Source organism: Trachypithecus francoisi, unplaced genomic scaffold, assembly GCF_009764315.1.
Source record: "Trachypithecus francoisi isolate TF-2019V2 unplaced genomic scaffold, Tfra_2.0 Lachesis_group7, whole genome shotgun sequence".
Lineage (NCBI taxonomy): Eukaryota > Metazoa > Chordata > Mammalia > Primates > Cercopithecidae > Trachypithecus > Trachypithecus francoisi.
In genome coordinates, this window is record NW_022681472.1 from 80,020,239 (window position 1) to 80,046,300 (window position 26,062).

General features: G+C 41.1%; 1 protein-coding gene across 3 annotated transcripts in view; it reads right to left on the minus strand.

Moving 5' to 3' along the window:
• Positions 1 to 875: 875 nt before the first annotated feature.
• Positions 876 to 26,062, minus strand: part of WASHC5 (WASH complex subunit 5) — a 66,874-nt gene continuing 41,687 nt past the window's right edge. Inside the window, exons 17-28 of one of the 3 annotated variants that reach the window (XM_033202642.1) lie at positions 24,685 to 24,786; positions 22,847 to 23,026; positions 21,010 to 21,134; positions 19,613 to 19,775; positions 19,069 to 19,171; positions 18,901 to 18,980; positions 14,827 to 14,930; positions 13,859 to 13,988; positions 12,242 to 12,338; positions 6,941 to 7,094; positions 5,523 to 5,610; positions 876 to 1,281 (exon numbers count right to left, since the gene is read on the minus strand). In XM_033202642.1, coding sequence (XP_033058533.1) covers positions 1,225 to 1,281; positions 5,523 to 5,610; positions 6,941 to 7,094; positions 12,242 to 12,338; positions 13,859 to 13,988; positions 14,827 to 14,930; positions 18,901 to 18,980; positions 19,069 to 19,171; positions 19,613 to 19,775; positions 21,010 to 21,134; positions 22,847 to 23,026; positions 24,685 to 24,786 — 1,383 coding nt within the window. In that variant the 3' untranslated portion in view covers positions 876 to 1,224. The remainder of the gene's footprint in view (positions 1,282 to 5,522; positions 5,611 to 6,940; positions 7,095 to 12,241; positions 12,339 to 13,858; positions 13,989 to 14,826; positions 14,931 to 18,900; positions 18,981 to 19,068; positions 19,172 to 19,612; positions 19,776 to 21,009; positions 21,135 to 22,846; positions 23,027 to 24,684; positions 24,787 to 26,062) is intronic. The other 2 variants (XM_033202641.1, XM_033202643.1) reach the window with 2 other exon arrangements.

A 26,062-nucleotide genomic window follows, 5' to 3' on the forward strand; every position in this document is an offset into this window, starting at 1 on the left:
AAGTCTATCAAGTCTTCCCTTCAATATCAGAATTTGAGGCCTTCAGACAAAAGAAATAACATTGTAAAATGAGAAAACTGAAGGAACCTGAGAAATCCTTTAGTCCTAATTTTTACAGATGATGCCAATGGGCTGGCTTGGGACAAGGTGTAGATTGTGGCAGAACCAGGACTCAAACTTTGCCTCCTGACTACAAATCAATGCATCTTCCCCCACCACTAGCAAAATGACTGTCAAACAGATTTTGGCTTCTGGGTTTGGTTTGGTTTGGTTTGTTCCTTCCTTTCCAGAGGAGGACATAACCATAGATTCAGGGTGGAAACATCGTTCTTGCTCTCATCCAGGTTGTTGATGTTCAAGTTGCCACAGTAGGATGGCAGTGATATGGTGTGGCTCTGTGTCCCCACCCATATTCCTTCATATCAGTGTGAGAACAGACTAACAGGCAGCTTCCTTTTCAGGGTAATTTTCGTGCAGAAATGATTTAGGATTTCGAGGGAGTTAAGCTTATGGCAAGGCTATTACCAAAAAGGACTGCGGATAATGACATAGTTGTGGGGACTTGGGGCAGGACTCAGGTTGCTGAGGAAGATACTGGAAGGAGCAGCTTTGTTAGACAGTCCTACAGAAGGAATGCTGTGGACCCCCAGGGCATCTGGGATTGGAAGAGGATGGTGAGACACCAGGAAACTTCCATGGTACATGACACACATTGTGTGGCCACTCCATTTGCTACTCGTCTGGCTATCACCATGTGCCTGCCAGCTTGTTGGGGGTGAGCTAATATATCGAGCAGAGTCATCTCTTACCTTCCAAACAGGGATTTTTACAGGGTGAATACACAATTTTTGAATCATAAGGAGAGACGACTTTGGGTACTGGTAATACTATTTTACTGAAAATCTGGAGTTGCACAAATAGTTCTTTAGAACATAAAACTAAATGGATTTATACATAACAGTTACATTCGGCATTTATGAGAGGCAGTACAAAAATGTGTTCTGCTTTTACATGATATAAATTGCATGTAATACCATGATTTAAACACTATCAGTTATAATGCCATGAGATATATCTTACTCAGAACGTCTGAAGTTTCCCATAATGGAGAGCAAAAAATGCAGTTATATGAACAACTGAGTTTCTTTTCATTTTCAAATTCATTTTAGTGATGATGGGAAGATCTAAGGACAATCCTTCCATTGAAGAAGTAGGAAAAAACAGTTACAGCACTGTTCTGAACTCATCAAAAATGAAATTAGGCACATGTGCTTCAGCAACCTGAAAAATTAAAGAATTAAGTTATTCATGGTGTTATAGTTGAACAACTTCAAATTTTTCATGCAAAAAAGAAAAGGTATCCTTGGAGCAAGGTCAATAACGGAAGAGGAGACTCCCATGGGCGGACAACTCCTTGAAACAGCCCCTTTCTGTTTCTGGTGCCCTCTGGACAACAGTCTCATTTCTGGGCACTGCTAACATTTGAGGGGATACGGTACAGCTCTCTCCCGCCTCCAAACGTGAGCTCCTTGGCTCTTAAAGGCAGCTGGATCTGCGAGGAATGTTCATGCCTCTGGGACGTACTGACAAGTACTCAGGCCACCTAACACTTTATTAACTGATGACCAACAAAGGAAAAACAGGATGGCTGGCAAGTGACGGGAATGGAGAGGTAGGGAGGGCAGGAATGAGAATGAGAACCCAAGGCCAGAAGGGGAAGAGCAGGAAGGCCCTCAGAGGCATACATTCCTGAACTGTTCTTAGGCAAAGCCCTAAGAAGACTGAATTGGGCTGAATTGGGTAGAATGTAGAGGTAGGTGATCTCCAAGTGCTGGAGATGAGTATTTTTTGGAAGCAGTGTTTAATTTTTTTTCTGATCAAAAAGGTATCGCCTGCTAATGAGAGGAAATTTTGCAAATGCAGAAGACTATAAAAATTAATTTTACAGGGGGTGGGGGGCAAGGGGAGGGAGAGCATTAGTATAAATACCTAATACATGCGGGGCTTAAAACCTAGGCTGGGTGTGGTGGCTCATGCCTGTAATCCTGGCACTTTGGGAGGCTGAGGTAGGCAGATCACGAGGTCAGGAGTTCAAGACCAGCCTGACCAACATAGAGAAACCCCATCTCTAGTGAAAATTTTAAAAAAAGCCGGGCATGGTGGCACATGCCTATAATCTCAGCTACTCAGAAGGCTGAGGCAGAAGAATTGCTTGAACCAGGGAGGTGGAGGTTGCAGTGAGACGAGATCTCGCCACTGCACTCCAGCCTGGGTGACAGATGGCACATGTATAATACCTATGTAACAAACCTGCACCTTCCACACGTGTAGCCCAGAGTTTAAAATTTAAAAACATTTTAAAATCTTAATCTCTTAGAGAAAATAAAAACTAGTAACTTTTGTATTGAATTCTTCCAGTTTACTTACACACACACATATACACACTCAAAATTAGGATCATATAGTATTGTGTCCTTCTTTACCTCTGCTAAATCTTATATTATGAACATCCTTGTGCACATATCTTGGTGAACTTTTGCACATATATCCAGCAGGTAAAATTCCTAGCAGCGGAATTGCTGGGATCATGGTAAGTATATTACAAATGTTTTTAAAAATAGATAAAGCTAAATTGCCCTCCTCAAAGGCTGTCATTTTACATTCCACTTAACAGCACTGAGGAGTCCCATTTCTCCAAATGCTTCCAAATAATGGGGGCCCAACGTTTCACTTTTCACCAACCTGATAAGTAGAAATAGTAATTTTCCTTTTCTTTGGATTTTTGTCCCTTGAATGCAAAGGTCTGTCATTTCTATTTCTTTTCTTGAAAACTGCCTATTAATATCCTTTGCCCTTCCCCTGCTTTTTTTTCTATTGGCGTGGACATCTTTTTCTTACTGAACTTGAAGATTTGAAGAGCACACTATAAATCAAGGAAACTAGTCCTTTGTTAGTATTTCCTCTTTTGTTTTTTAATTAAGAGACACTGACACAGAATTGTTTAATTACATTCAGCATTTATAAAAAATCAAATCTCTAAATCTTTTTCTTTTTCTTTTTTTTTTTTTTGAGGCAGAGTCTCACTCTGTCGCCCGGACTGGAGTGCAGTGGCCGGATCTCAGCTCACTGTAAGCTCCGCCTCCTGGGTTTACGCCATTCTCCTGCCTCAGCCTCCCCAGTAGCTGGGACTACAGGCGCCCGCCACCTCGCCTGGCTAGTTTTTGTATTTTTAGTAGAGACGGGGTTTCACCATGTTAGCCAGGATGGTCTCGATCTCCTGACCTCGTGATCCGCCCGTCTCGGCCTCCCAAAGTGCTGGGATTACAGGCTTGAGCCACCACGCCCGGCCTAAATCTTTTTCTTAAGTTTCTTCTTGTGGTTTTATACTTAGGAAGTTCTGAGAGCTGATACATATTTGCCTAAAATTTCGGCTAATTTATTTGTTTCATATTTCACACTAACTCTTTATCTGTAATTAATTTTGATAACACAGAAGATGTAAAGGGGATGAAGCTGCTCTTTTTTAACTGTGTGAACTTACATCTATGGACTGATATTCCCTTTCTCCCTTAATGTGAGATGCTACTTTTCCTCAAGTACCATTGTATGCACAGGGTTTCTTTCTACGCTACATATTCTTGTTCATTGTTCCTTCTATTGAGCTGCATACCAGTACCTCCTATTTTGGTTTCTATAGTTTTATAATGGCTTAATAGTTGATATAATGTTTTAATATCTTTTTTTTAAAAAGAACTTGCTTAAGTTCTATGACATTTTAAAAAGTATATTTTTTGAAGTTAAAAAAGTACCTGAAATCTCAATTGTAACTGCAGTAAACCTAGGAACTAGAAAGAACTGCTATCTCTGTAATATTCGAGGACCCTCATTCAGAAATATGGACTTTCAAATTTTATATTTGAAAGTTTTATAGTTTTTTAATAAAGTGCTCTTTCATATTTCTTGTAGAGGTTATTCTTAGCTATATTATTTCCCTGTTATTTCTGTGAATAGGTCCTTTTTCACACTGTATTTTTTAATTGATTAGTGTATTTATTTCATACATTTATTCTGTAGCCAGCTTGTTTTCTGATCTCTGTATTATTTTAACAGGTTTTCACATGATTCTATTGGGTATTCAAGGAAGACAGTTATCCAGCAATCCCACTACTGGGTAACTACCCAGAGGAAAAGAAGTCATTATTCCAAAAAGATACCTGCACATGCATGTTTACAGCAGTACAATTTACAATTGCAAAACCGTAGAACCAACCCAAATGCCCATCAATCAATGAGTGGAAAAAGAAATTGTGGTATATACATACGATGGAATACTACGCAGCCATAAAATGAATTAACAGCATTTGCAGTGACCTGGATGAGACTGGAGATTATTCTTATAAGTGAAGTAACTCAGGAGTGGAAAACCAAACATTGTATGTTCTCACTGATACGTGGGAGCTAAGCTATGAGGATGCAAAGGCATAAGAATGATACAATGGACTTTGGGGATTTGGGGGCAAGAATGGGAGGGGGGTGAGGTATCGATAAAAGACTACAAACATACAGCAGTGTATACTGCTCAGGTGATGGGTGCATCAAAATCTCACAAATCACCACTAAAGAACCTACTCATGTAACCAAATACCACCTGTATCCCAATAACTTATGGAAAAATAAAAAAGGAAGACAATTAATCTCAAATAATACAGAGTTTGTCTTCTTTCCAATATGCATTTTATTTTCATTTCATTTCTTATTGTCTTGCACCTGTATAACAAAAGTAGTTGCAAGAGTCTGTATAGCTGTCATGACACTGTGACAGTCCTGGCTTTAATGGAAATGCCACTAATTTCACTATTACGTACTGACATTGCTAGTTAATTTTAAAAGTTCATCTTTGGCTTGTGTTATAAGAAAGTATATTTGAATACTAACCTACTAATTTTTAAAAATCAAAGGATTTTTAGTATCTATTGAAAGTCTTTTATTTTTCAATATCGAGCTGTCCACTTTGAGCTAAAACTTAACAAAGTGGAATTACTAGTGAGAAAGGGAGAGGAAAGAATGTCTTAGTAGGTAAAAAGTAGTCTGTCATTTTTGGAAACAGTGCTCATATCTACATTTAGTTGTGGCATGCACTTAACTGTACTTGCTGTGGGAACCAGGTCAGCGGAGACAGAAAGAACAAACCACCATGATTATTTCTTTCCTCTGGCCACTTAAGGAATTCTCTCCTGGCTTGCCCATTTCACTTAACTCCTGAACCAGGTGAGTTGCTGACAGGAGTACATGGTGGAGAGGAAGAAGAGGCGGGAGGGGCATTGTGTTAAACTCTGCAAGGCACTTCCCACGGTGGAAAAGGCAGGGACATTTCAGAGTTGGTGGCAGAGCAGTGGAGAGGCGCAGAGGCATCTGCTGTGAATGACCTACTGGACCTCACTCCTGATGAGTCCAGGGCCACTATTATTAGCATCTTTTTACAACTAGGTCATTAATGTTGTTCTTTACTATCTATCACTTACCCTCCTGGGTAGCTTTGTGTACCGAACATAATCCTCCAGGAACAGAAGGGCTCCCACAACATCTGCAGGAATTTCAGGTATCTTCTGGCTATAATAGAGAACAGTTTAGATCAATTGACTGCTTTGCACATCATAAGTCCTTGGTCAGAATCCTGAAAGACTAAATTACCAACAGATTGCCTAATGAAGTCAAAGATGAACAAAAACATTGAGCATGCTCGATTCCTGTCAAGTTGTTATCTTGCTCACATATTGTCAGGGGCCTACCCTATAGGGTAAATGTGAGCTTCTCTATATGGTTTCCATGGGCATCTACAACACGATCCCTGCTATCTCTTTAGACTCATCTCCCTCTGTTGACATGATTCAACACCTAGCAGCTCCCATACTTTTTTAGGAGTCAGTAGTATTTCGTGTGCACTTAGAAGATCGCTTTGGTTCGCTTTATTTTTTCTGAGATGGAGTCTCGCTCTGTCACCCAGGCTGGAGTGCAATGGTGCGATCTTGGCTCACTGCAACCTCCAAGGCCTCCGGGGTTCAAGCGATTCTCCTGCCTCAGCCTCCTGAGTAGGTGAATCATACAGGTGGCCACCACCATGCCTGGCTAATTTTTGTGTTTTTTTTTTTTTAGTAGAGATGGGGTTTCACCAGGTTGGCCAGGCTGGTCTTGAACTCCTGACCTCAAGTAATCTGCCTGCCTCGGCCTCCCAAAGTGCTGGGATTACAGGCTTGAGCCATACCGTGCCCAGCCGCTTTTGTCTTTTACATTATAGTGGCAAGAATGACCAAGCAGACATGACAGCAAAGGTTATTTAGCCAGGCTGACCCTTTAGGATAGCAGAGAAGGAGGCACAGGACCCATCATGGAAATAACTTTTTTCTTTATCCCAGAAAACCCACATTTAGGGGCAGGGGAAAAGAACTGGCAGGAATTAAAGCTTTATAAGCACCATATCAAATAGCAACTCCTGTGAAATCTGCTTCTCTACACGCAGACACTGCCCAGGCTTTGACACACTGACATGTTCTCTGACTCCCACTGAAGTGAGTGGAATCATCTCTTGGCAGTGGCCCGGCAGGAGTGCAGGGGCTCGCTGAGATCGAAGAGCTGCATCCAAGAGTGCAGAGGAACAGGGCTGCACTTTCTTCCCCACGGTAATTACTAATCACGGTCCTGAGTCACTCCTGGAAAATCACTGTGAGTAGACCTGACGGAGTTCCCCTGGCAGGGTGACTAAGGATGGGCACACCCGTCACTGCTCTAAACAAGGAGGTGTGCCCTGACTTGCTTTATAGACAAGGGTGAGCAACCATTTCCCACCTCTATTAGGGCGATAAGAAGAGGAATTTGGCAATACGAGGTTTAAGTTAGGTTTTGTGACAAGAAGTCCCATGTAGTCCTGGTTGGTCTTCTGTACCTTGTGCACTGCTCCACCGTGGAGCAGATAAACTGGCCGATCAGCGCCAGGAACTGCTCAGTGTACCGGGAATGGAACTGCTTCAGCAGAGTGAGCAGTCCCAGGACAAGTGGCGGCCAATCAACTGGGTCGGTCGGTTTTCGGCAGACCATTCCTGAAAGGGGAGAAGTTGCAACACCGCATGAAGTAACTGCCTTCGGCAACATTCATTAAATATTAACGCTGTGGGCCGGGCACGGTGGCTCACGCCTGTAATCCCAGCACTTTGGGAGGCCGAGACGGGCGGATCACAAGGTCAGGAGATCGAGACCATCCTGGCTAACACGGTGAAACCCCGTCTCTACTAAAAACTACAAAAAACTAGCCGGGCGCGGTGGCGGGCGCCTGTAGTCCCAGCTACCCGGCAGGCTGAGGCAGGAGAATGGCGTAAACCCGGGAGACGGAGCTTGCAGTGAGCTGAGATCCGGCCACTGCACTCCAGCCCGGGCGACAAAGCGAGACTCCGTCTCAAAAAAAAAAAAAAAAAAAATTAACGCTGTGAAGGTCAAAATGTTTGGGGCCCATATACTCTGGCAGATGATATTTTGGAGGGAATGACAACTCTGGGCCACAATTTGAATTAGCCACAGGATTGCTGGGATATTCCAGCGGTCTGAAGGATTCAAAACCAATAAAACAGTTACTAAATTTTGTAATTATCATTACTGGTTCTTTTGAATTACTCAATTAACATGCATTATTGTAGCAATTTTTAAAGATATAGATAAATGTAAATGAGAAAAAAAAATCACTACAACTGTCTTCTGTTAATGGCAGCATGACACACTAGATAACCCTGAACTATTATCTTAAGTGAAAAGCTGGATAAAATATTTTTAGAATATCTTTAAACAAATGTTGAGTATTACATATAAAGAATCTGCAGAAATCAAGACAGTGGAAGAAGGACATTTATGAAGTGAATGAGTACCAAACCTGACCTTTACACTAAAGATTTTTTTAAAAATTGGAGATGGGGTCTTGCTATGTTGCCCAGGCTGGAGTGCAGTGGCTATTCACAGGTGTAATCATAGCACATTATAGCCTTGAATTCCAGGGCTCAAGCTGGGACTACAGGTGTGTACCACTGTACCTGCCTCAACACTAAAGATTTCTGCCAATATGTGGAGACTCTGACCTTTGCCTGGATGGCTGCATGGGAAACCAGAGACGAGATTAGGGCCTTCAGGAAGAAACACAATGTTGAAAAAGAACAATGTCAGAAGGCTTAGGTTGCCTGATTTCAAGCTCTCTGTACAGTTTCAATAATCAAGACACTATGGCATAAGAACAGACAAATAGATAATTGGAACAGAATGGAGTCTAGAGACAGTCTCACCCTTACATGAGTAATTGAATAGCCACAAACATACCAAATAATAAAAAAAGACAAATCTTTCAACAAATGGGACTGAAACTGGATAGCCTTATGGGGGAACAATAAACCTTGACCCCTACCTCACACTGTACACAAAAAACAATTAGAGATGAACCACTGGCCTCAATGTAAAAGTGAAGACTACAAAACTTTCAGAAAAAATATCGAAGATATCTTTGTGACCTTGGAGAAGGCAGAGATTTCTTTTCTTTTCTTTTTTTTTTTTTTAGACGGAGTCTCACTATGTCACCTAGGCTGGAGTGCAGTGGTGCAATCTCAGCTCACTGCAACCTCTGCCTCCCAGGTTCTAGAAATTCTCCTGCCTCAGCCTCCCAAGTAGCTGGGATTATAGGCGTGTGGCACCATGTCTGGCTAATTTTTGTATTTTTAGTAGAGACAGGTGTTTCACTATGTTGACCAGGCTGGTCTCAAACTCCTGACCCCAGGTGATCCTCTTGTCTTGGCCTCCCAAAGTGCTGGGATTACAGGCATGAGCCACTGTGCCTGGTCTGGCAGAGATTTTTTAGACAAGACACGAGGAGGAGTAATTATAAAGGAAAAAAATGGATAAATTGGACACCATCAACAGTAAAAACTTCTGCTCATTAAAGTTACCTATAGGAAGATACATAGATAAGCCACAATCTGTGAAAAAATATTCTCAAAACATATATCTAACAAAGAACTTGTATCCATAATATATATATATATATATAACTCCTACAAGTCTGTAATAAAAATGCAAACAATTTAAAAATGAGCAAAAGACTAGAAAGGGCACTTCACAGAGAAGGATATAAGGAATAGCCAATAAGCCCAAGAAAAAGTGCTCAAATCATTAATCATCAGGGAAAGGCAAATCAAAGCTGCAACAAGACACCAGCACTTTGGAAGGCCGAGGTGGGTGGAACACTTGAGGCCAGGAGTTCGAGACCAGCCTGGCCAACATGGTGAAACCTGTCTCTACTAAAAATACAAAAATTACCCAAGCATGGTGATGCATGCTTGTAACCTGTAATTCTAGCTACTCAGATGGCTGAGGCAGAACTGCTTGAACTCGGGAGGCAGAGGTTCCAGTGAGCTGAGATTACGCTAGATTACACTACTGCATTCCAGCCCAGGTGACAGAGTGAGGTTCTGTTTCAAAAAAAAAAAAAGAAGAAGAAAAAGAAGAAGAAGAAGAATGGCTAAAATGAAAATGACTGACGCCACCAAATAATGGCAAGGATGTGGAGTACACATATACTCACTCTTGGTGAGAGTGAAACTGGCACAACCACTTTGGACAAAGGGCTGGCAGTTTCTTATCAAGTTAACTGGTTAGACAGACCCTCAGATCCCATATTTGGGTTCTTGTGAAGACCGGGAAATCTCTTCTCCAAACCAGAGAAGCCTAAACAAGAGATCCTGAATAACCTAACCTTGGCCTTGGCAATTCAGAACATGGAGGAATAATCCTAACAGGACTCAGTATGGAGAAATAATCCTTTCCAGGTGGAAAGCAAGAGTGATGTTAACAACAAACACTTCTACAACTAGCTCTAGCTGTTGTAGAAGCTTCTTTCTTCAAACACAGACCAAGCCAAGTATGCATTTCATAGGTCAATCTTGAGAATGGTGTTTACAAGGTTAAATAAATGTTTTTTGGATATACAGTTTCAAGGCTCAACAGTTTCAATAATCAAGACACTACTGACATAAGAAAAGACAAATACATCAATGGAACAGAATAGAGAGTCTAGAGACAGTCCCATCCTTATATGAGCAACTGAATATCCACAAAGATACCAAACAATTGTTCCTTCCTCAGTCCTACTGTAATTTAGTTCCTGCATTAACACATCAGTCTTATTGATGAGAAGAATTACAGTTAGTTACAAATACTATTATTTCTAGGATACATAAAGTTTTTTTGTGTCATGTTTTGTTTTAAGATCTGGGAATTCCAGAGACAATGATATTTTCCATAAGCAGCTTTACAATCAAGGTGCCAGGCCCTAATCATATACACAACGAAAAAATATTAGAATGAGAAGTCAACAAAAAGTTATTCTTTAATGAAAAGAAGACTCTTTCTGCACTGACAGTTCATTATCAAGAATCATATATTCCTATTGAATACTAACACAAGGAGAACGGAGAGAGAACATGAATCTCTGAATCTTCAGATGAACCTTTACATTATGCTTGGGATGGCCCTTTAAATTGATTTTGACCAGTATATAGAAAGGGACTCAGTACCTGTTGGGCACTCAGTTTGTGGGTAACTTGGCCAAAGTCACACAGGTGGTAAGTAGTGAAGCTAGATTCCAAACACACTGGTTCCCTCCCTCCTACAGCAAGTACTGATTGAGATCATGCTCTGCCTTCTGTGATAATCACAGACACTGTCATGGACGTAGTGTCTAGAATCAATGATTACTTTTGAATGAGAGAAAAAAACATTAAAGAGATTCCACATTTTCATCCTAAAAAAGCTTATGAAATAGGAAAGTACTGTAAGGAAGAAATATATTTAGGAACCTCTAGTTAAGAAAAAATGATTACATTTGTAGAAATGCTCTTATAATGCTTTTAAAGTAAACTAAAATCTATAGTGGATTTTTAAAAATGTCATTTAGTTGGATATAAAGTTTGAAGGCAGAGGAAACACTTGGGTGTCTATTACATAACTACAAAAATATTCTGACCAATGACAGAGAGAAATTAGGGTTATACTCCCGGAGAGAACAGGCATATTGAAAGGCTTTGGTGTCTCTTGTTTGTACTGAATATTCTGACATACAATCATACACATAATATTAGATGTTCATGTATAAATATTAGTCTTATCTCCTTAACTATATTATTACTTTTCCCATCGTGGTCCCAGATACACAGCTGGCACATGAATCTTGTTGAAAGAACAGAACATCAACCAAAATAAGTCTCTTTCACACCACAATTAGCTGCCTAAACATTAAAGAAGAGAATCAAAACAAAGGTCCCTCACATTCTACAAGCTGGACAGTGAATCCTTACTGAGGTGGACCATACTTGGTTGATTTTTAAATCCACTGTCTAGGGCTGGGCACGGTGGTTCATGCCTGTAATCCCAGCCCTTTAGGAGGCCAAGGCAAGTGGAACGCTTGAGCCCAGGAGTTTGAAACTAGTCTGCGTAACACAGCAAAACCCTGTCGCTACAAAAAATTAGCTGGGCACGGCGGTGTATGCCTATAGTCCCAGCTACTCAGGAGGCTGAGGTGGGAGGATTCTTGAGCACGAGAGGTCAAGGCCGTAGTGAGCTGAGATTGTGCCACTGTACTTCCATCTGAGTGACTGAGACCTTGTCTCAAAAATAAAATAAAATAAATAAATAAGTGTACTTAAAAAAGAGTAAATAAATCTGGCCGGGTGTGGTGGCTCATGCCTGTAATCCCAGCACTTAGGGAGGCCGAGGTAGGCGGATCACCTAAGGTCAGGAGTTCGAGACCAACCTGGTTAACATGGTGAAACCCTGTCTCTATTAAAAATACAAAAATATTAGACAGGCGTGGTAGTATGTGCCTGTAATCCCAGCTACTTGGGAGGCTGAGGCAGGAGAATCACTTGAATCTGGGAGGCAGAGGCTGCAGTGGGCCAAGACCGTCTCTCCAGCCTGGGCAACAAGAACAAAACTCCGTCTCAAAAAAATAAAATAAAATAAAAATAAAAATAAATCCACTGTTTACAGTTCATAAAAAGGTACTGTATTTCAGAGGCATAAAGACTTGAATTTCATAAACATGAATTTAACTAAGAAAAGATCTCACATCTGACACAGGCATTCCATACAAAGAGCTATTTAGTGAGATGCTAATCTGTCGGTATTGTTACTCACTGCAAATAACAAATGTTATACGTACCTAGATTTTTGTTGTACTGAAGTTTTGGCAACTGAGCGATCAAAAATAGAAAGTTGACAATTGGAAAATAGGGTAAGCGCTTTGTTGTTATGTATATCTGGAAAGAGAAAAGGTAAGAAAAATGGATGGTTAATTCACATTGCACAATATCACAGATCAGGTTTCTAAATGAAAATCTTCCATTTTACTTCAGTTTGCTCTTTGGCCTTCCTGAAATGTGGATGGTTCCATTAATTTGCTGCCTTCAGAGTTCTATAATTTAACACACCTGGCCCTGCCCACATAAATACCTACATCATCATTTGCCCTTCTGGAAAGAAAACGGTTTTGCTTAGAATGACTTTCCCCCTGAATCCTGTTAATGTCATTAATAAAGGGCGGGAGGAATGAGTGATGAGCAAGAATGGGAGGGGAAGGCAAAATGAAGAGCAGCTGAGGCAGAGCTGGAGGGGAATATAGGGGGAGTGTGGGAGGGAGAAGAGGGAGAGAGGGAAAGAGGGAAGGAGAGGAGGAGGAGGGAGAGTAGAGGGAAAAGATCCATGTAGCAGCGACTGGTGGTATCTAAGTAGAAAGAGAGCAAAGTTCTTGTCATTTGCTGTCCCCTAGGCAATGTCAAAGAGCAGTCTCCCAGATGTCATGGCAGAAACTATAGTCAGGGCGTACCCGGCCAGGTCCAGACTCCCAGCTGGCCGATTCCACAGGAGACAGGGTAGCACACGGGTCAGAAGCACAGGCTCTGGTCAGACTGCCTGTCTCCCCCACTTGCTAGCTAGCCTCTCTGAGCCTCGGGTTCCTCAACTCATAATGGCGTATTTCACAGGGCTTGTTGTGAGATGAAGTGAGATAATCCACCATCAGGGTTAAGACAGTGCACTTGTTATGTAGTAAATATTCAAGACGTTAGCTACTATTCAGGTCCATAATCTTTCGTCCAAAACACAAGGGATAATACAGATTTCAGAATTTCAAATTTTATAGATTTCAGAAAGACAATATGGGGCTAGGGTAATGCACTATAATCAAAGTCAGTAATGCACTATAATCAAAGTCACTATAATCAAAGTCTGCATCAAAACATATGAATGTTTATAGTAAGGAGGATAAATAACTAGTATAAACAGCCTTATGTCAGCTCAGGACAGATTTTGCCACGCAGAGAGACCTGGCACTGAGTTATGAAAAAACTTTCAGTTCTTAGAGGTTTTCTGAGCTCACAACTGCAGGAAAGAGTTTGAAGCTCCTGTGATGACTGGGATTACCGTCAGCCACAAGGGGAAGCATCTTTGGCAAGACAGAGCAATGCTACCATTTTGGGTTTGTTGGGCCTTGATGACTGAACTGCAAACCCCAGTGAAACCCAAAACTCATCTCTTACACGGATGCAGCACTTTCCCCTCTGTCATGAGCTTTCAACAGCGCTATAGCACTTGATTCTCCCAGACCCGAGCCAGGCAGGGAAAGTCTGATGATTGCTTAGAAAGGGCAGGGAACTGAATGGAATGAAGGCTCTGGGGTCTGAACCCAGGTTCCTCTGGTATTTCTGCACAGTAATCTGTTACCTGAGCCAAATACCATTCTGTACCCCCACCTCCGCCATTATATATTTTAATTATTCACCTTATTCAGTGGGTTGTGAATGCCAGCTGCCTCCAGATAGGCTGTGATTTCATATAAAAGTGTGTTATCTTCTTTGGGGTAAGGAAGTGAAGGGTCCTGATAGTGGGCTTCAATGTCTGCTAGGAGAGCCCTAAACGAAGAAAAACCCCGGAGATAAACATTAGGGATTAAATGAATTTATACAAGAGTTAATACAGGCCAGTGACGTAATCTTTTCAAGCCTCAGTTTCCTCATTTGTAAAATGAGACCTTGATCCCGCTAATTCTCAATCCATGCCTGTGACTGGTTTTAAGTGGAAAATTTGACCTAGAATTACTTTATCTTTTAGAATCAACCTCAATCAAATGCATTCACCGTTCAAACTGTCATACATTGACTGAATTGTTCTTAATACCTGCTTTGTCAAAAGCACTGACTTGGTGAGAGAGAAGCAGGGATTATTTATCTGTAAGTAGGCAGCCTCAAACGACAGCAGGTTACTGGCGAGGCGGAGGATATGAGTTCCCTCTGGGACAGGCCTCCACAACCACTCTTAGTAATCAACACACTTCCAACTGCCCTCTGGATGATGAGTAATCAGCCCTGTAAAAAGCCAGTTGTGGATTTCAGTAATAATTGCTTTCTAAAACCTGTGCAAGTATCTAGCAGTGTCTGGTGTGTCTCTCGCTCGCTCTCTCTAATGAATTCATTTATTCAGCTGACACGTATTGAATCATGTGATCAGTACATGCCAGATGAATACATGAATCCATTAGAAAAAGTGAGTGAGAGACAGAGATAAATGGAGGAACAATATTGAGGAAAGAGGCTCCTGAAAACAGATTTGATTATCCGTGGCAAGGAAACCTATAAATTCAGACCTCCCACCCAAAAATAACTTAAAACAGTAAGCACTGAAGAAACCGGGGCGCTTAGATGATAAACAATTCAAGCCTACGGAAGGTTGTTTCAAACCCCTGGCACTTACTTATTGAGATTCTCCAGAGCAGCTGCCAGATGTTTAGAGTCAAACCGACAAGAATAATTTAATTCATTGGCAATCTGTTGTCTCAGAATCTGCATCTGTCCAACCTGTGCACAAGCAAGAGAGAACAAGTAGTGCATTCAAGCATTTCGGAGTGACAGTGAGGAGGTAAACACAAAGACGACAATTCTTCACTGGGCCTTCACAACACTCCACAGGAAAAAAAATAAGGATTTCCTGAACTGATCTAAGACCAGATCTGGACCTAATGGAGCACCAGAGGCCCTTCAAGGAGTGTCTGGACGGACTCCCAGACCCCAACCTAAAAACACCCCAAAGTCTATGATTCACAAAGTGGTCTATTAATGTTTAGTTGTTCATGTATCAAACGTATCTTTTTTGATGCTGTATTTTTAACTTTTTGGAATAAGTGCTCCACATTTAGTAGCTGCTGTGAGTAGTCTTACTTACTTCCTTCTATTTACCCTAAATGGAACTTTCTCAAGTCCTAGGAATGCCATTTCACACTAGTATTCTCAAATTGGGTGAATATGAAGTCTGGCCAGGCCACCCAGGATTATAGGTTCTATAATTATCTGGATTACCAAATAATCTACATAAAATCTATCATGAAAATTTTAACAATGATAGCCCCTTAATCCAGGGTTCTTAATTTTGTGTGTGTGTCTGATATGGTTTGGCTGTGTCCGTACCCAAATCTCATCTCAAATTGTAGTTCCCATAATCCCCAAGTGTCGTGGGAGGGACCCAGTGGAAGGTAATTGAATTATGGGGGTGGTTACCTTCATACTGTTCTCATAATAGTGGGTGAGTTCTCACAAGATCTGATGGTTTTACAAGGGGTTTTTCTCCTTTTGCTTATACTTCTCTTTCCTGTTGCCATAAGGACATGTTCGCTTCCACTTCCACCATAGTTGTACGTTTCCTAAGGCCTCTACAGCCATGCTGAACTGTGAGTCAATTAAACCTCTTTCCTTTATAAATTACCCAGTCTTGAGTATGTCTTTATTGTGTGAGAACTGACTAATACAGCCTTGGATCCCTTTGGGAATCTCGTGAAGCCTATGGACACCATTTCAGAATAATGTTTTTGAATATACAAAACAAAACATAGAGGGGAACAGTGGAAGCCAGTTGTAATGAAATATAATTAACCATTCAAAGAACAATCTGTGATACAGAGTTATGCTAGGATGGTGGATTAACTATGGTAATTTAAAAGGAGCTATGAGCATAAATGATATTTGGAGATTATCTACAATAGCTGGATGACAGGAAGTGATCTTTGGGTCAGGCTTGAGAGAGTTCAGTTTGTCCCCATAATGTTGTCTGCATCAGAAGGTCAATAGCATATTCTAACTTTTTCTGCCTATAAATGTCTTCTTTTCTACTCTAGACAAAGTATTCCTAAAAGACTGGCAAAGGGGAGTGAGGGAGGTGGGAAGAGGAGAGAAGCCAGTATTATAATGCAAGCAGCAATAAGGTGAAAATCAACACATTTCCTTTGAGTTGCTGGGTGCAGAGAAGAGTTAAGGAAAAGATAGTGGCTCACACTTGCAATCCCAGCACTTTGGGAGGCCAAGGCAGGCTGATCGCTTGAGGCTAGGAGTTTGAGACTAAGCCTGGCCATAATGGTGAAACTCTCTACGAAAAACAAAAAAATTAGCTGGGTGTGGTGGTGGACACCTGTAATCTCAGCTGCTTGGGAGGATGAGGCATGAGAAACACTTGAACCCGGGAGGAAGAGGTTGCAGTGAGCCAAGACTGCGCCACTGCACTCTAGCCCGGGAGACAGAGCGAGGCTGTCTCAAAAAAAAAAGAAAAAGAAAAAGAAAGAGAAAGAGGGTGGCCTTCTCTAAGAGTGAACAAGTTACTTAGCTAAATGGAGCTTGTAATGGTCAAAAGTGTTAAACGACCTCAGATGTATTATTTTTGACCACTATTCATTCAAGACTATTATTCTATTTATGTGACAAACGTCAATCCAAAAATGCTATTTATAAATAGTAAGTCTTTTAATTTATAGAGCAGCATTATTTAAAAATTAGAATGCAACAAAGCCAAGAAAATAGTAGGTTCTTTCAGGCCATGCAAAAATGTCCCTGAAACCCTGTGTCTGGCCCATATAATTCTTTGCTTAATTTTCTATGTCTAGTATACTCTGTGCCAAGGATCCTCTTGAAAATATCAATCTAGAACTGGAAAAAGAAATAAAGTCAGTTTATTTCTATAAATAGTTTATTGCTCTCGTTTAATGCACAATAAGTGTTTGTTAGTGCTGTTTTCTATTTTTGGTACTCATGCACTTCAAGCTTGAATAAGCTGCTGAAGAGGCTAAGGAGCCTGGGAAGGGCGAGAAATTTATTCTACCTACTCATTTGCCTCTTTGGAGATATCCAGCTTATCATTCTTTCTCCAAGATTTTTCTAGCATTGCACTGTTGAGTACAGCAGCTACTAGCCACGTGTGGCTATTTACATTTAAATTAATATGAAATAAAAATAAAAATTGTGTTTCACTGTCCCACAACCCACATTTCACGAGCTCAACAGCTACAAAGGGCTAGGAGCTGCTGTCATCATCGAACAGCACAGAACATTTCCATTGTTGTTCCAGATCATTAACACTGGCTCAGTGACTGTAAGCACCCTAATTCAAGACCAAAAGACAAATTTGTCCTTGGGGGCTTTATTTAAAGATCACTGACTCAGACACAGTCATGTGGCTATTACCGAATTACTGGCAACTATAACCAATAAGAGTCTGTAATAGCTACTGGACTGAGAATCCTCCGGTGGGCAAGGGGAAAACGACTTCCAGTTTCTTGGAAGAATCCCTGTAATCCCCCTAACGTCTCCTACAGAGTTGGGATTCACACCTGTCCAAACTCGGGTGATTTTTTAATCCTCCTAAAAGGTTTTCCAGCACTTAGAAACTTGGCCTGGGAAGTGCTTAATATCTGACAATCATGAGGCTAGGGGAAGGCAGACCCACATCATGACAGGACATCTAGCAGAGCCACGGGCTCCTTGCCTTACCCGTTCTGTTTAGTGATCCAAACAACAACAGCAACAAAAACAACAAGAACTACTACTACTACTCATCACCAAAATTATGGGAAATATATTGTGAATTTGACTGAGGTATCAATGAGTGCTGTCTCAATGAGAAACTTATATAATTGGGAGTCAGAGAATGGAACTTTTCAAAACTCCCTTAGCATTCTAGAATTCTAGACTTTTCAAGGTATGTGATACTTTTGACCACAAATCATAGTTTTCCACCAGGAAGTCTACTCTTTCCTACTAGATTGTGAGCTGGCTTTCTGAGGAGACCGGTCATGTTTCATTTTACTCTGTCTCTCACAGCAACTGACAATGGCCCTAGGTATAACGGGTGTGTGAGAACGGGCCGTTGACGATCTCAGATTATCAGAGGATGAAAGAAGACTCATAGAAGACACAGGGGTCCCTGGGCGCTCCCGCTGCTGAGTAAAGGCAGGAAAGTAGGCAGCCGGATTCTAAAATAAGTTAGACTTCCATCCAGCAAATTAATCTCTTCATTTGTCTTTCTTATTCATTTCCAAAGTAAGAGTGCTTTATGCATAGTACAAGGATAATTTATGCCCCAAAGAACCTGGTTCCCTAACATCTATGCAGACACAAGAGGGGAGAGAGACAATGTTCTGTTCTAACAGCAGCTTGGAGCAGATGAGGTGCGTATAAATGAACTTTGTTATGTAAGAAGGGAGTATTACTGTGCAAGGGAAAGTTCCATTTTCATATATAAAAGCACCTCTACCCAAAAGGCATTTTACAAAGAGCCAGTTTTCTTGAACAAAAGGGAAACGCTAGGCTCCTAAAAAGCCTAGTCAAGAACAGATCCAGAAAGGGAGATAAGCAGAATGAATTTTAAAATGATAAACTGAAGTATTAAAATATTTTTGATTTAATGACAAAAGAAAGAAGAGTAGCTTTCTTTGGGCAACAAAGTTACAAGAAAAAGAAAAATTAAAAAATGTAAGTATTGGCTGTCACCCTCTCTCCTACAACATACCTTCATTATAGCCTCGAGATACGCAGTCCAAATCTTCTGTGTTTTGGCAATGGCGGAAAAATAAATTTTATTTGAATTCACTGAAAAGTTAAAACACAATTTTCTCTTTAGTACATTCGTAAAGGCTACTGTGTCATCCCCACCTCAGGCTAGTTTCAGGACACTCACCTACAATACTTTTTAGGGGACTGACAGCATTCATGAGGTTTTTTAAAGTGTCCTGAACAGTTCTGTCTCTCAGGATAATTTTCTGAAACATACTGAGGAAATTCTAAAAACAAGAAGGCATGGTCAAAGAACCAAACATAATGAATTAAACAAGCAAATACTCCAGTTACCTAAAATGCTATGCAGAACAGAGACTGGGCCTAAGTCACACAAAACCTCTAAATAGGATGACTGCAAAAAGAAGCAACTTCAGGTTCCTATTAGAAATACCCCTTGCTAGGAAAAGTCACTGGTTTCAAGGATTAAAAAGTCTTATCTTCCTAAGTTGAAACTCACAAAAACAGTCTAATCCTAAAAGTACTATGCTGGCCAAATAAATTCTAGTTTATCTTCAGCTCTTATCTACCCAGTAGATATCATATGCCTAAAGTCAGTGTAAGAAATCATGGAAGAAAGGTTAAGTGAGTTCAAACTGTCCAGTAAGATATGTTCTTGCCTCTCCCCCAGGGTGGCAGAAAACAGGCATGAAAGTCAAAAGGCTCACCTGTAACTCTTTTACAATCATAAAGCACAGAAGCCTGTCTAAGCCATTTAGACCAAAGGTCCCCAAGGTGGTCTGGATTTCAGAGAAGAGGCGGCTGCTGGTCACTTCCTGATGAGTTTTCATATCATACCAAGTGTTCAGCTGGTCTATGTGACATGTCATTCTAAAATGAAAATAACGCAAAAACCCCAGAACGGCTCAGAATTCATCCTTAAAGAGATGTTAGAACTCAACAGGACATGCGGCACCAAATATGAAGAACAGGAGTTACATGATCTGTGTTTTCTAACTCTGTATTCAGGCACCCAAGGCATCTTCCCAGTGACCACCCAATGGAGCAGGAAGGTGAAATTTGGTCTGACCCCCTTTTCCTGCCCTGTGCCATATCATTGGTTTCAGTCATTTATTTCCATTGAGTTAGGCTGCTGCCTTGGAATCATGCTGAGAAGACAAGGTTAGGTTCAGCTGTCAGGCTGGAAGACTTTAGAGCCCACTTGTCTCTCTAGGCAGCCTTCATTTAAATTTCCAGTCTGGAGACAAAACAAGGCCTTGTATCATTTCCATTTGGTAAAAAAGGAACTTAGAATCTCCACACGCTACCTAACATTTGAGACTATGACGACAAAGCAATTTGCTTTTTCCTCTCAGTTCCTTAAACTTGTAGACGCCATCTTCTGGTCCTCTCCAAATGATTCTTTTTAGACTCAGAAGTGATTGGCTGTATACAAAGCTATGCAGTCTGCCCTTCACAGTAGAGTGCCTAGGAGCTGGGCTCTGGAGTCAGAGGGCCTGGAATGTATTCTGGGTCTGCCATTTATTAACTGTGTGATGCTGGGCAAATGACTAAGCTTTTCTGTGCTTCAGTTACTTCATCTTTAAAATGGGAATAAGAATAATGCCTATCTCATAAGATTGCTGTAAATGGCTTAATGACTGGATGTGTATAATGTGCTTAGAAGAGCTCATAGGTAAGTGCTCAATAAACAGTTGTTACTATCACAAGTGCTTGGGTGTTGACCTAAGAATCATTCTGTGGAGACAGGGGGGCGGGGGAAGAGATTAGATTCTTCTAAGGAGCGCACAACCTAGATCCCTCACATGCAAAGTTCACGCTCCTATGAGAATCTAATGCTGCCACTGATCTGACAGGAAGGGGAGCTCAGGTGGTAATGCTTGCTTACCCATCACTAACCTCTTGCTGTGTGGTCTGGTTTCTCACAAGCCACAGATCGGTACCAGTCCGCAGCGCAGGTGTTACGGACCCTTGTTCTAAAGGGTCAGAATATGACTTGACAAGTGGACCCCCGTGATTAGAATAGGGGCTGTGCCACAGGGACACAGATGCAGATGAGACTGCCTACGGTATTCAGGGCTCTGTAGAGTTCACATACACTTACTTTGGGTCTGTGATCCGCAGGATTTCTCTGCAGAGTCGACCAATAAACGTTACAGACTCATCCACAGGGGTAAACTTGGGTATTGGAATATGAGTGGACTGGTACATGCTTTGCCAATCTTGAATCTAGAAAACAAACCCATCAATATTTAGTACACCTTTGATAAGATAATCTACTTATCTCTTTTCCACATAATTTTACAAATATAATATTGCATAAAGAGAGACAATAAAGGTTCTTTGGTGTTTTTTTTAAGATTGAGTCTTACTCTGTCCCCCAGGCTGGAATGCAGTGGCGTGATCTCGGCTCACTGCAACCTCCACCTCCTGGGTGCAAGCAATTCTTTTGCCTCAGCCTCCTGAGTAGCTGGGATTACCGGTGCATGCCACCATGCCCGGCTAATTTTTGTATTTTTGGTAGACATGGGGTTTCACCATATTGGCTAGGCTAGTCTCAAACTCCTGATCTCAAGTGATCCTCCCACCTCGGCCTCCCAAAGTGCTGGGATTATAGGCATGTGCCACCAGATCTGGCTAATTTTTGTGTTTTTAGTAGAGACGGGCTGGTCTCAAACTCTTGACTTCAGGTGATCCACCTGCCTCGGCCTTTCAAAGCACTGGGATTACAGGTGTGAGCCACTGTGCCTGGATTGGTTTTTTATTTTAGAGACAGGATCTTGCTCTGCTGCCCAGGCTGGAGTGCCATGGTGTAATCACAGCTTGTTGCAGTCTCAACCTCCTGGGCTCAAGCAGTCCTCCAGCCTGAGCCTCCAAGTAGCTGGGACTATAGGCATGAGCTACTGTACCTGGCCTTTTCCTTGGTTTTGAAGAGGAAACTTCTAAAACTGCATTAATAATAGTCCCCCAGAAATACCACATATAACATTTATAAAAAACAAAGAAACATCTGTGAAAAGGTGAAGTGACAAAGAAGCAGCAAGAACTAAGATGAGGCATGGGAACTTCCGGCTTTCTGTCTTACGAGTTGACATGCATCCATGTAATATAAAAATCCAAAATGTCATAAGGCTGGAATAGACTTAAACTTTTGAAAATGTCACCTAAATCATGTCAGTTCCCACATAAAAACTTGCAGAGTTGCTCCTTGTTAACTACTTACTAAAATCAACTTCTCAGTTTTGGCACTTACGCATTTAGTATTCTTTTTTTACCCAATTAAAGAAATGGGCAAAGGACTTTTATACATATTTTTCCAAAGAAGACATACAAATGGCCAATAAGCTGTTCAACATCATTGGCCATTAGAGAAATGCAAATCAAAACCATGATGAGATACCTTCATGTGCACTAGAGTGACTGTAATCTTAAAGACTGAAAATAACAGGCGTTGGTTAGGACATGGAGAAACTGGAACCCTCGTACACTGCTGTTGGGCATGTAAAATGGTGCCGTTATTGTGGAACACAGTTTGGTAGTTCCTCAATAAGTTAAGCATAGAACTATCCATTATAGGTCCCAGTAATTCCACTCCTCGGTATGCACCCTGCTGAACCCAAACAAAGGAGTCCTAAAAGTCTTTTGAACTGTCAATCACTTGGGTTATAACAATTAACAACAAACAGCTTCATTCTGTAGCCATTTAATGATGTCTGCCTTCTTAGGAGAGTGAGCTCCCAGAGGTCACGTGCCATGTCCACTTTTCTGCAACCCTCCTGGCTCCTGAACGTACTCTGAAGGTACTGAGACTGACTATCTAGTGTTTACAGAGTTTTAGTAAATAAATAAACCTCCTTGTTGACATTTCCGAGGTTTGGGATGTGTACTCTAAACATGAGAAATAACAAATATCGTCAAGAATTTTAAAATTTATTCAATACCTTCGTTCTTAGGAAGTTATTACACTCTTGCTCCACATTGTAATTTATAATACGAGATACCTCTTCCTGCCAAATCTTCAGACCATAAATGTTGACATAGTCCTGTATGTATTCAAAAGAACGATGGAATCCATCCATGGTTGCTCCCAACTCTTTCAGCTTGGGCATCAGTTCACTTGGCTGTGGAAAAGGGGAAACATAAGGCTCTTACACTGGAGTAGATTGTCAACTATTAATTCTAATATCTAATTAGACCTTAAATAGCATAGCAGGCCAGGTGTGGTGGCTCCCGCCTGTAACCCCAGCACTTTGGGAGGCTGAGGCAGGGAGATCACTTGAGGTCAGGAGTTCAAGACCAGCCTGGCCAACGTGGCGAAACCCCTACTCTACTAAAAAGATATATAAATTAGCCAGGTGTGGTGTGCACCTGTAATCCCAGCTACTTGGGAGGCGGAGGCAGGGGAATTGCTTGAACCTGGGAGGCGGAGGCTGCAGTGAGCTGAGACTGCGCCACTGCACTCCAGCCTGGGTGACAGAGTGAGACTTTTTTTTTTTTGAGGCAGAGTCTCCCTCTGTCGCCCGGACTGGAGTGCAGTGGCCAGATCTCAGCTCACTGCAAGCTCCGCCTCCCGGGTTTATGCCATTCTCCTGCCTCAGCCTCCCGAGTAGCTGGGACTACAGGCGCCGGCCACCTCGCCCGGCTAGTTTTTGTATTTTTAGTAGAGACGGGGTTTCACCGTGTTAGCCGGGATGGTCTCGACTTAATCTTAAAAAAATAAAGAATAGGCTGGGCTCATGCCTGTAATCTCTGCACTTTGGGAGGCTGAGATGGGTGGATCACTTGAGGTCAGGAGTTCAAGACCAGCCTGGCCAACGTGGTGAAACCCCGTCAAAAATACAAAAATTAGCCAGGTATGATGGCAGGCACCTATAATCCCAGCTACTCAGGATGCTGAGGCACGAGAATCGCTTGAACCCAGGAGGCGGAAGTTGCTGTGAATCGAGATTGTGCCAATGCACTCCAGCCTGGGAGACACAGCAAGACTTTGTCTCAATAAATAAATAAATACAGAGCAAGACTTTGTCCCAATAAATAAATAAATAAATAAATAAATAAATAAATAGTACAGCAGCTAAGAGATCAGAGTCATAGTCTAAGACACACTTTAAGATTTGGAAATACTTATTTCCTACTTCATCTAGGATGACTGACAACTGATGTCAGACATTCAGCAAAGAAATTATTTCATTCAATTGGGAAGGAAGCCTCATATAAAGAAACAAAAAAACAATGACTATGATTTCTCTGTCATTTAATACATCTATCTAGTCTCAGAATACTTAAAACATTTTAAATTGAATTTACTATGATAATAAATACCCTAAATAGAAATTTCAGGCCTATTTATTTTCTCCTGAGAAAAATGACCATATTCCCTAGCAGATAAATAAATTCCCTAGCAAAATAAAACATTACAACCTTTATAGTTCCTATCTGCTTTAGGGTTAGCAAATTCCTTTAACTATAAGAAGTAATTCTGAATCATAAACATCAGTTTAACTCTGAAATGGGGATCAATAGGTGGAAGAAAGCAGCACTGGTTTTAAAAATATGAACTTTTAAACATAAAATCTAAATTTCATATTTATACTATAAATTTATAACATGAATGGATTATAAGATAAAAAAGCACATCAGCTGTTTGTGTTGAAAACCACATATTTGATATACATTAGCTAGGAGGTAAAGTCTTGTTCACATAGGTTAAAAATGGCATTCTAGTCCATGCTGCAAGCTGGGCAGAGAAGAGGACAGGCCCATTCTGGTCACTGGGTACCTTGGCTCGAGGGTTGAATATCAGTCCCCTATGCAGGGCAAAGGCAACGCGCTTCACAAGCTCTTTCCTTATTCCATCTTCCAGCAACTGCTTTGGATCCACCTAAGTGCCAATCAAAGTATTAAATGATAGTTAAGAAAAATTCAGTCCTGACGAAATCCAGAGGAAAGATGGCCTCCAGAATCTGCTGTGGAGCATTTTCCTACCTCCTCACTAAATGATGTGAATTTTTTTCCTTTCCTGCTCCTGTGATCTTGCACAGCTTGGATGGAATTATTAAACCTGTCACCTTTTTAGGACTGTTTATTTCAGCAAAGTTCATGATGATAATTTTACAACATGACATTTCAAAGATGGTGAATAAGCAAAGTTTTAAATGGCCTCACATTCTAATTAATGCATTAACAGTAAAAAGTGCCTTTTTGGAGGGGCGGGATGAAGGACCTATGACTGAATTTACAGATGCATGTTCTTCCTTTAGATTTTATTTCTGGGCACCTTATATCCATACAAACAAACTCAGATTTGAGGTTGGGTCACTCTGTAAATTGAATAATTATCTTTTCTTTCAGCATTCTTGGAATTATGTCGATAAAATAGGATAGCAAATCTGCTATCTAACTCTACAAGCTTATTTTGCTAATTATTTCATCTATAATGAAAAAGCTTGTTATTCCTTAAAAAAGTCTCTTATCAGATTCATAAAACATCAAATGGTTTTTACAGACTCCCTTGAATTCTCTGAGACTTGTTTCTTTTACTTTTAATTTGTAAAGAATCATTATGTTAAAAAGTCATAAAGACAATTAATGGGTTCCATTTGGTTTTGATTATATTTAAATTTCAAATAAGACAGCTGCAATGGGAGTTGCAAAAACACAAAAGCCAGAGAAACACGTTAAACTACATCAAGATCATTCAATCAGGGAAATTCGGACTGTGGAGCAACTGAAGGTGAAAGGCCTATGTTCTTCAACAGATGAACTATAGGGAAAGAGAGGAAAGGAGGGCCAGGTGCGGTGGCTCACGCCTGCAATCCCAGCACTTTGGGAGGCTGAGGCAGACGGATCACCTGAGGTCAGGAGTTCGAGATCAGCCTGTCCAACATAGAGAAACCTTGTCTCTCTTAAAAATACAAAATTAGCCTGGCATGGTGGCACATGCCTGTAATCCCAGCTAGCTGGGAGGCTGAGGCAGGAGAATTGCTTGAACTCGGGAGGTGGAGGTTGTGGTGAGCTGAGACTGCACTATTGCACTCCAGTCTGGGCAACAAGAGTGAAACTCCGTCTAAAAAAAAAAAAAAAAAAAAAAAAAGAAATATAATGTATTTTTTCAAATGGGCAAGTCTAAGCTATAGTCTGGAAATTAATGACATATA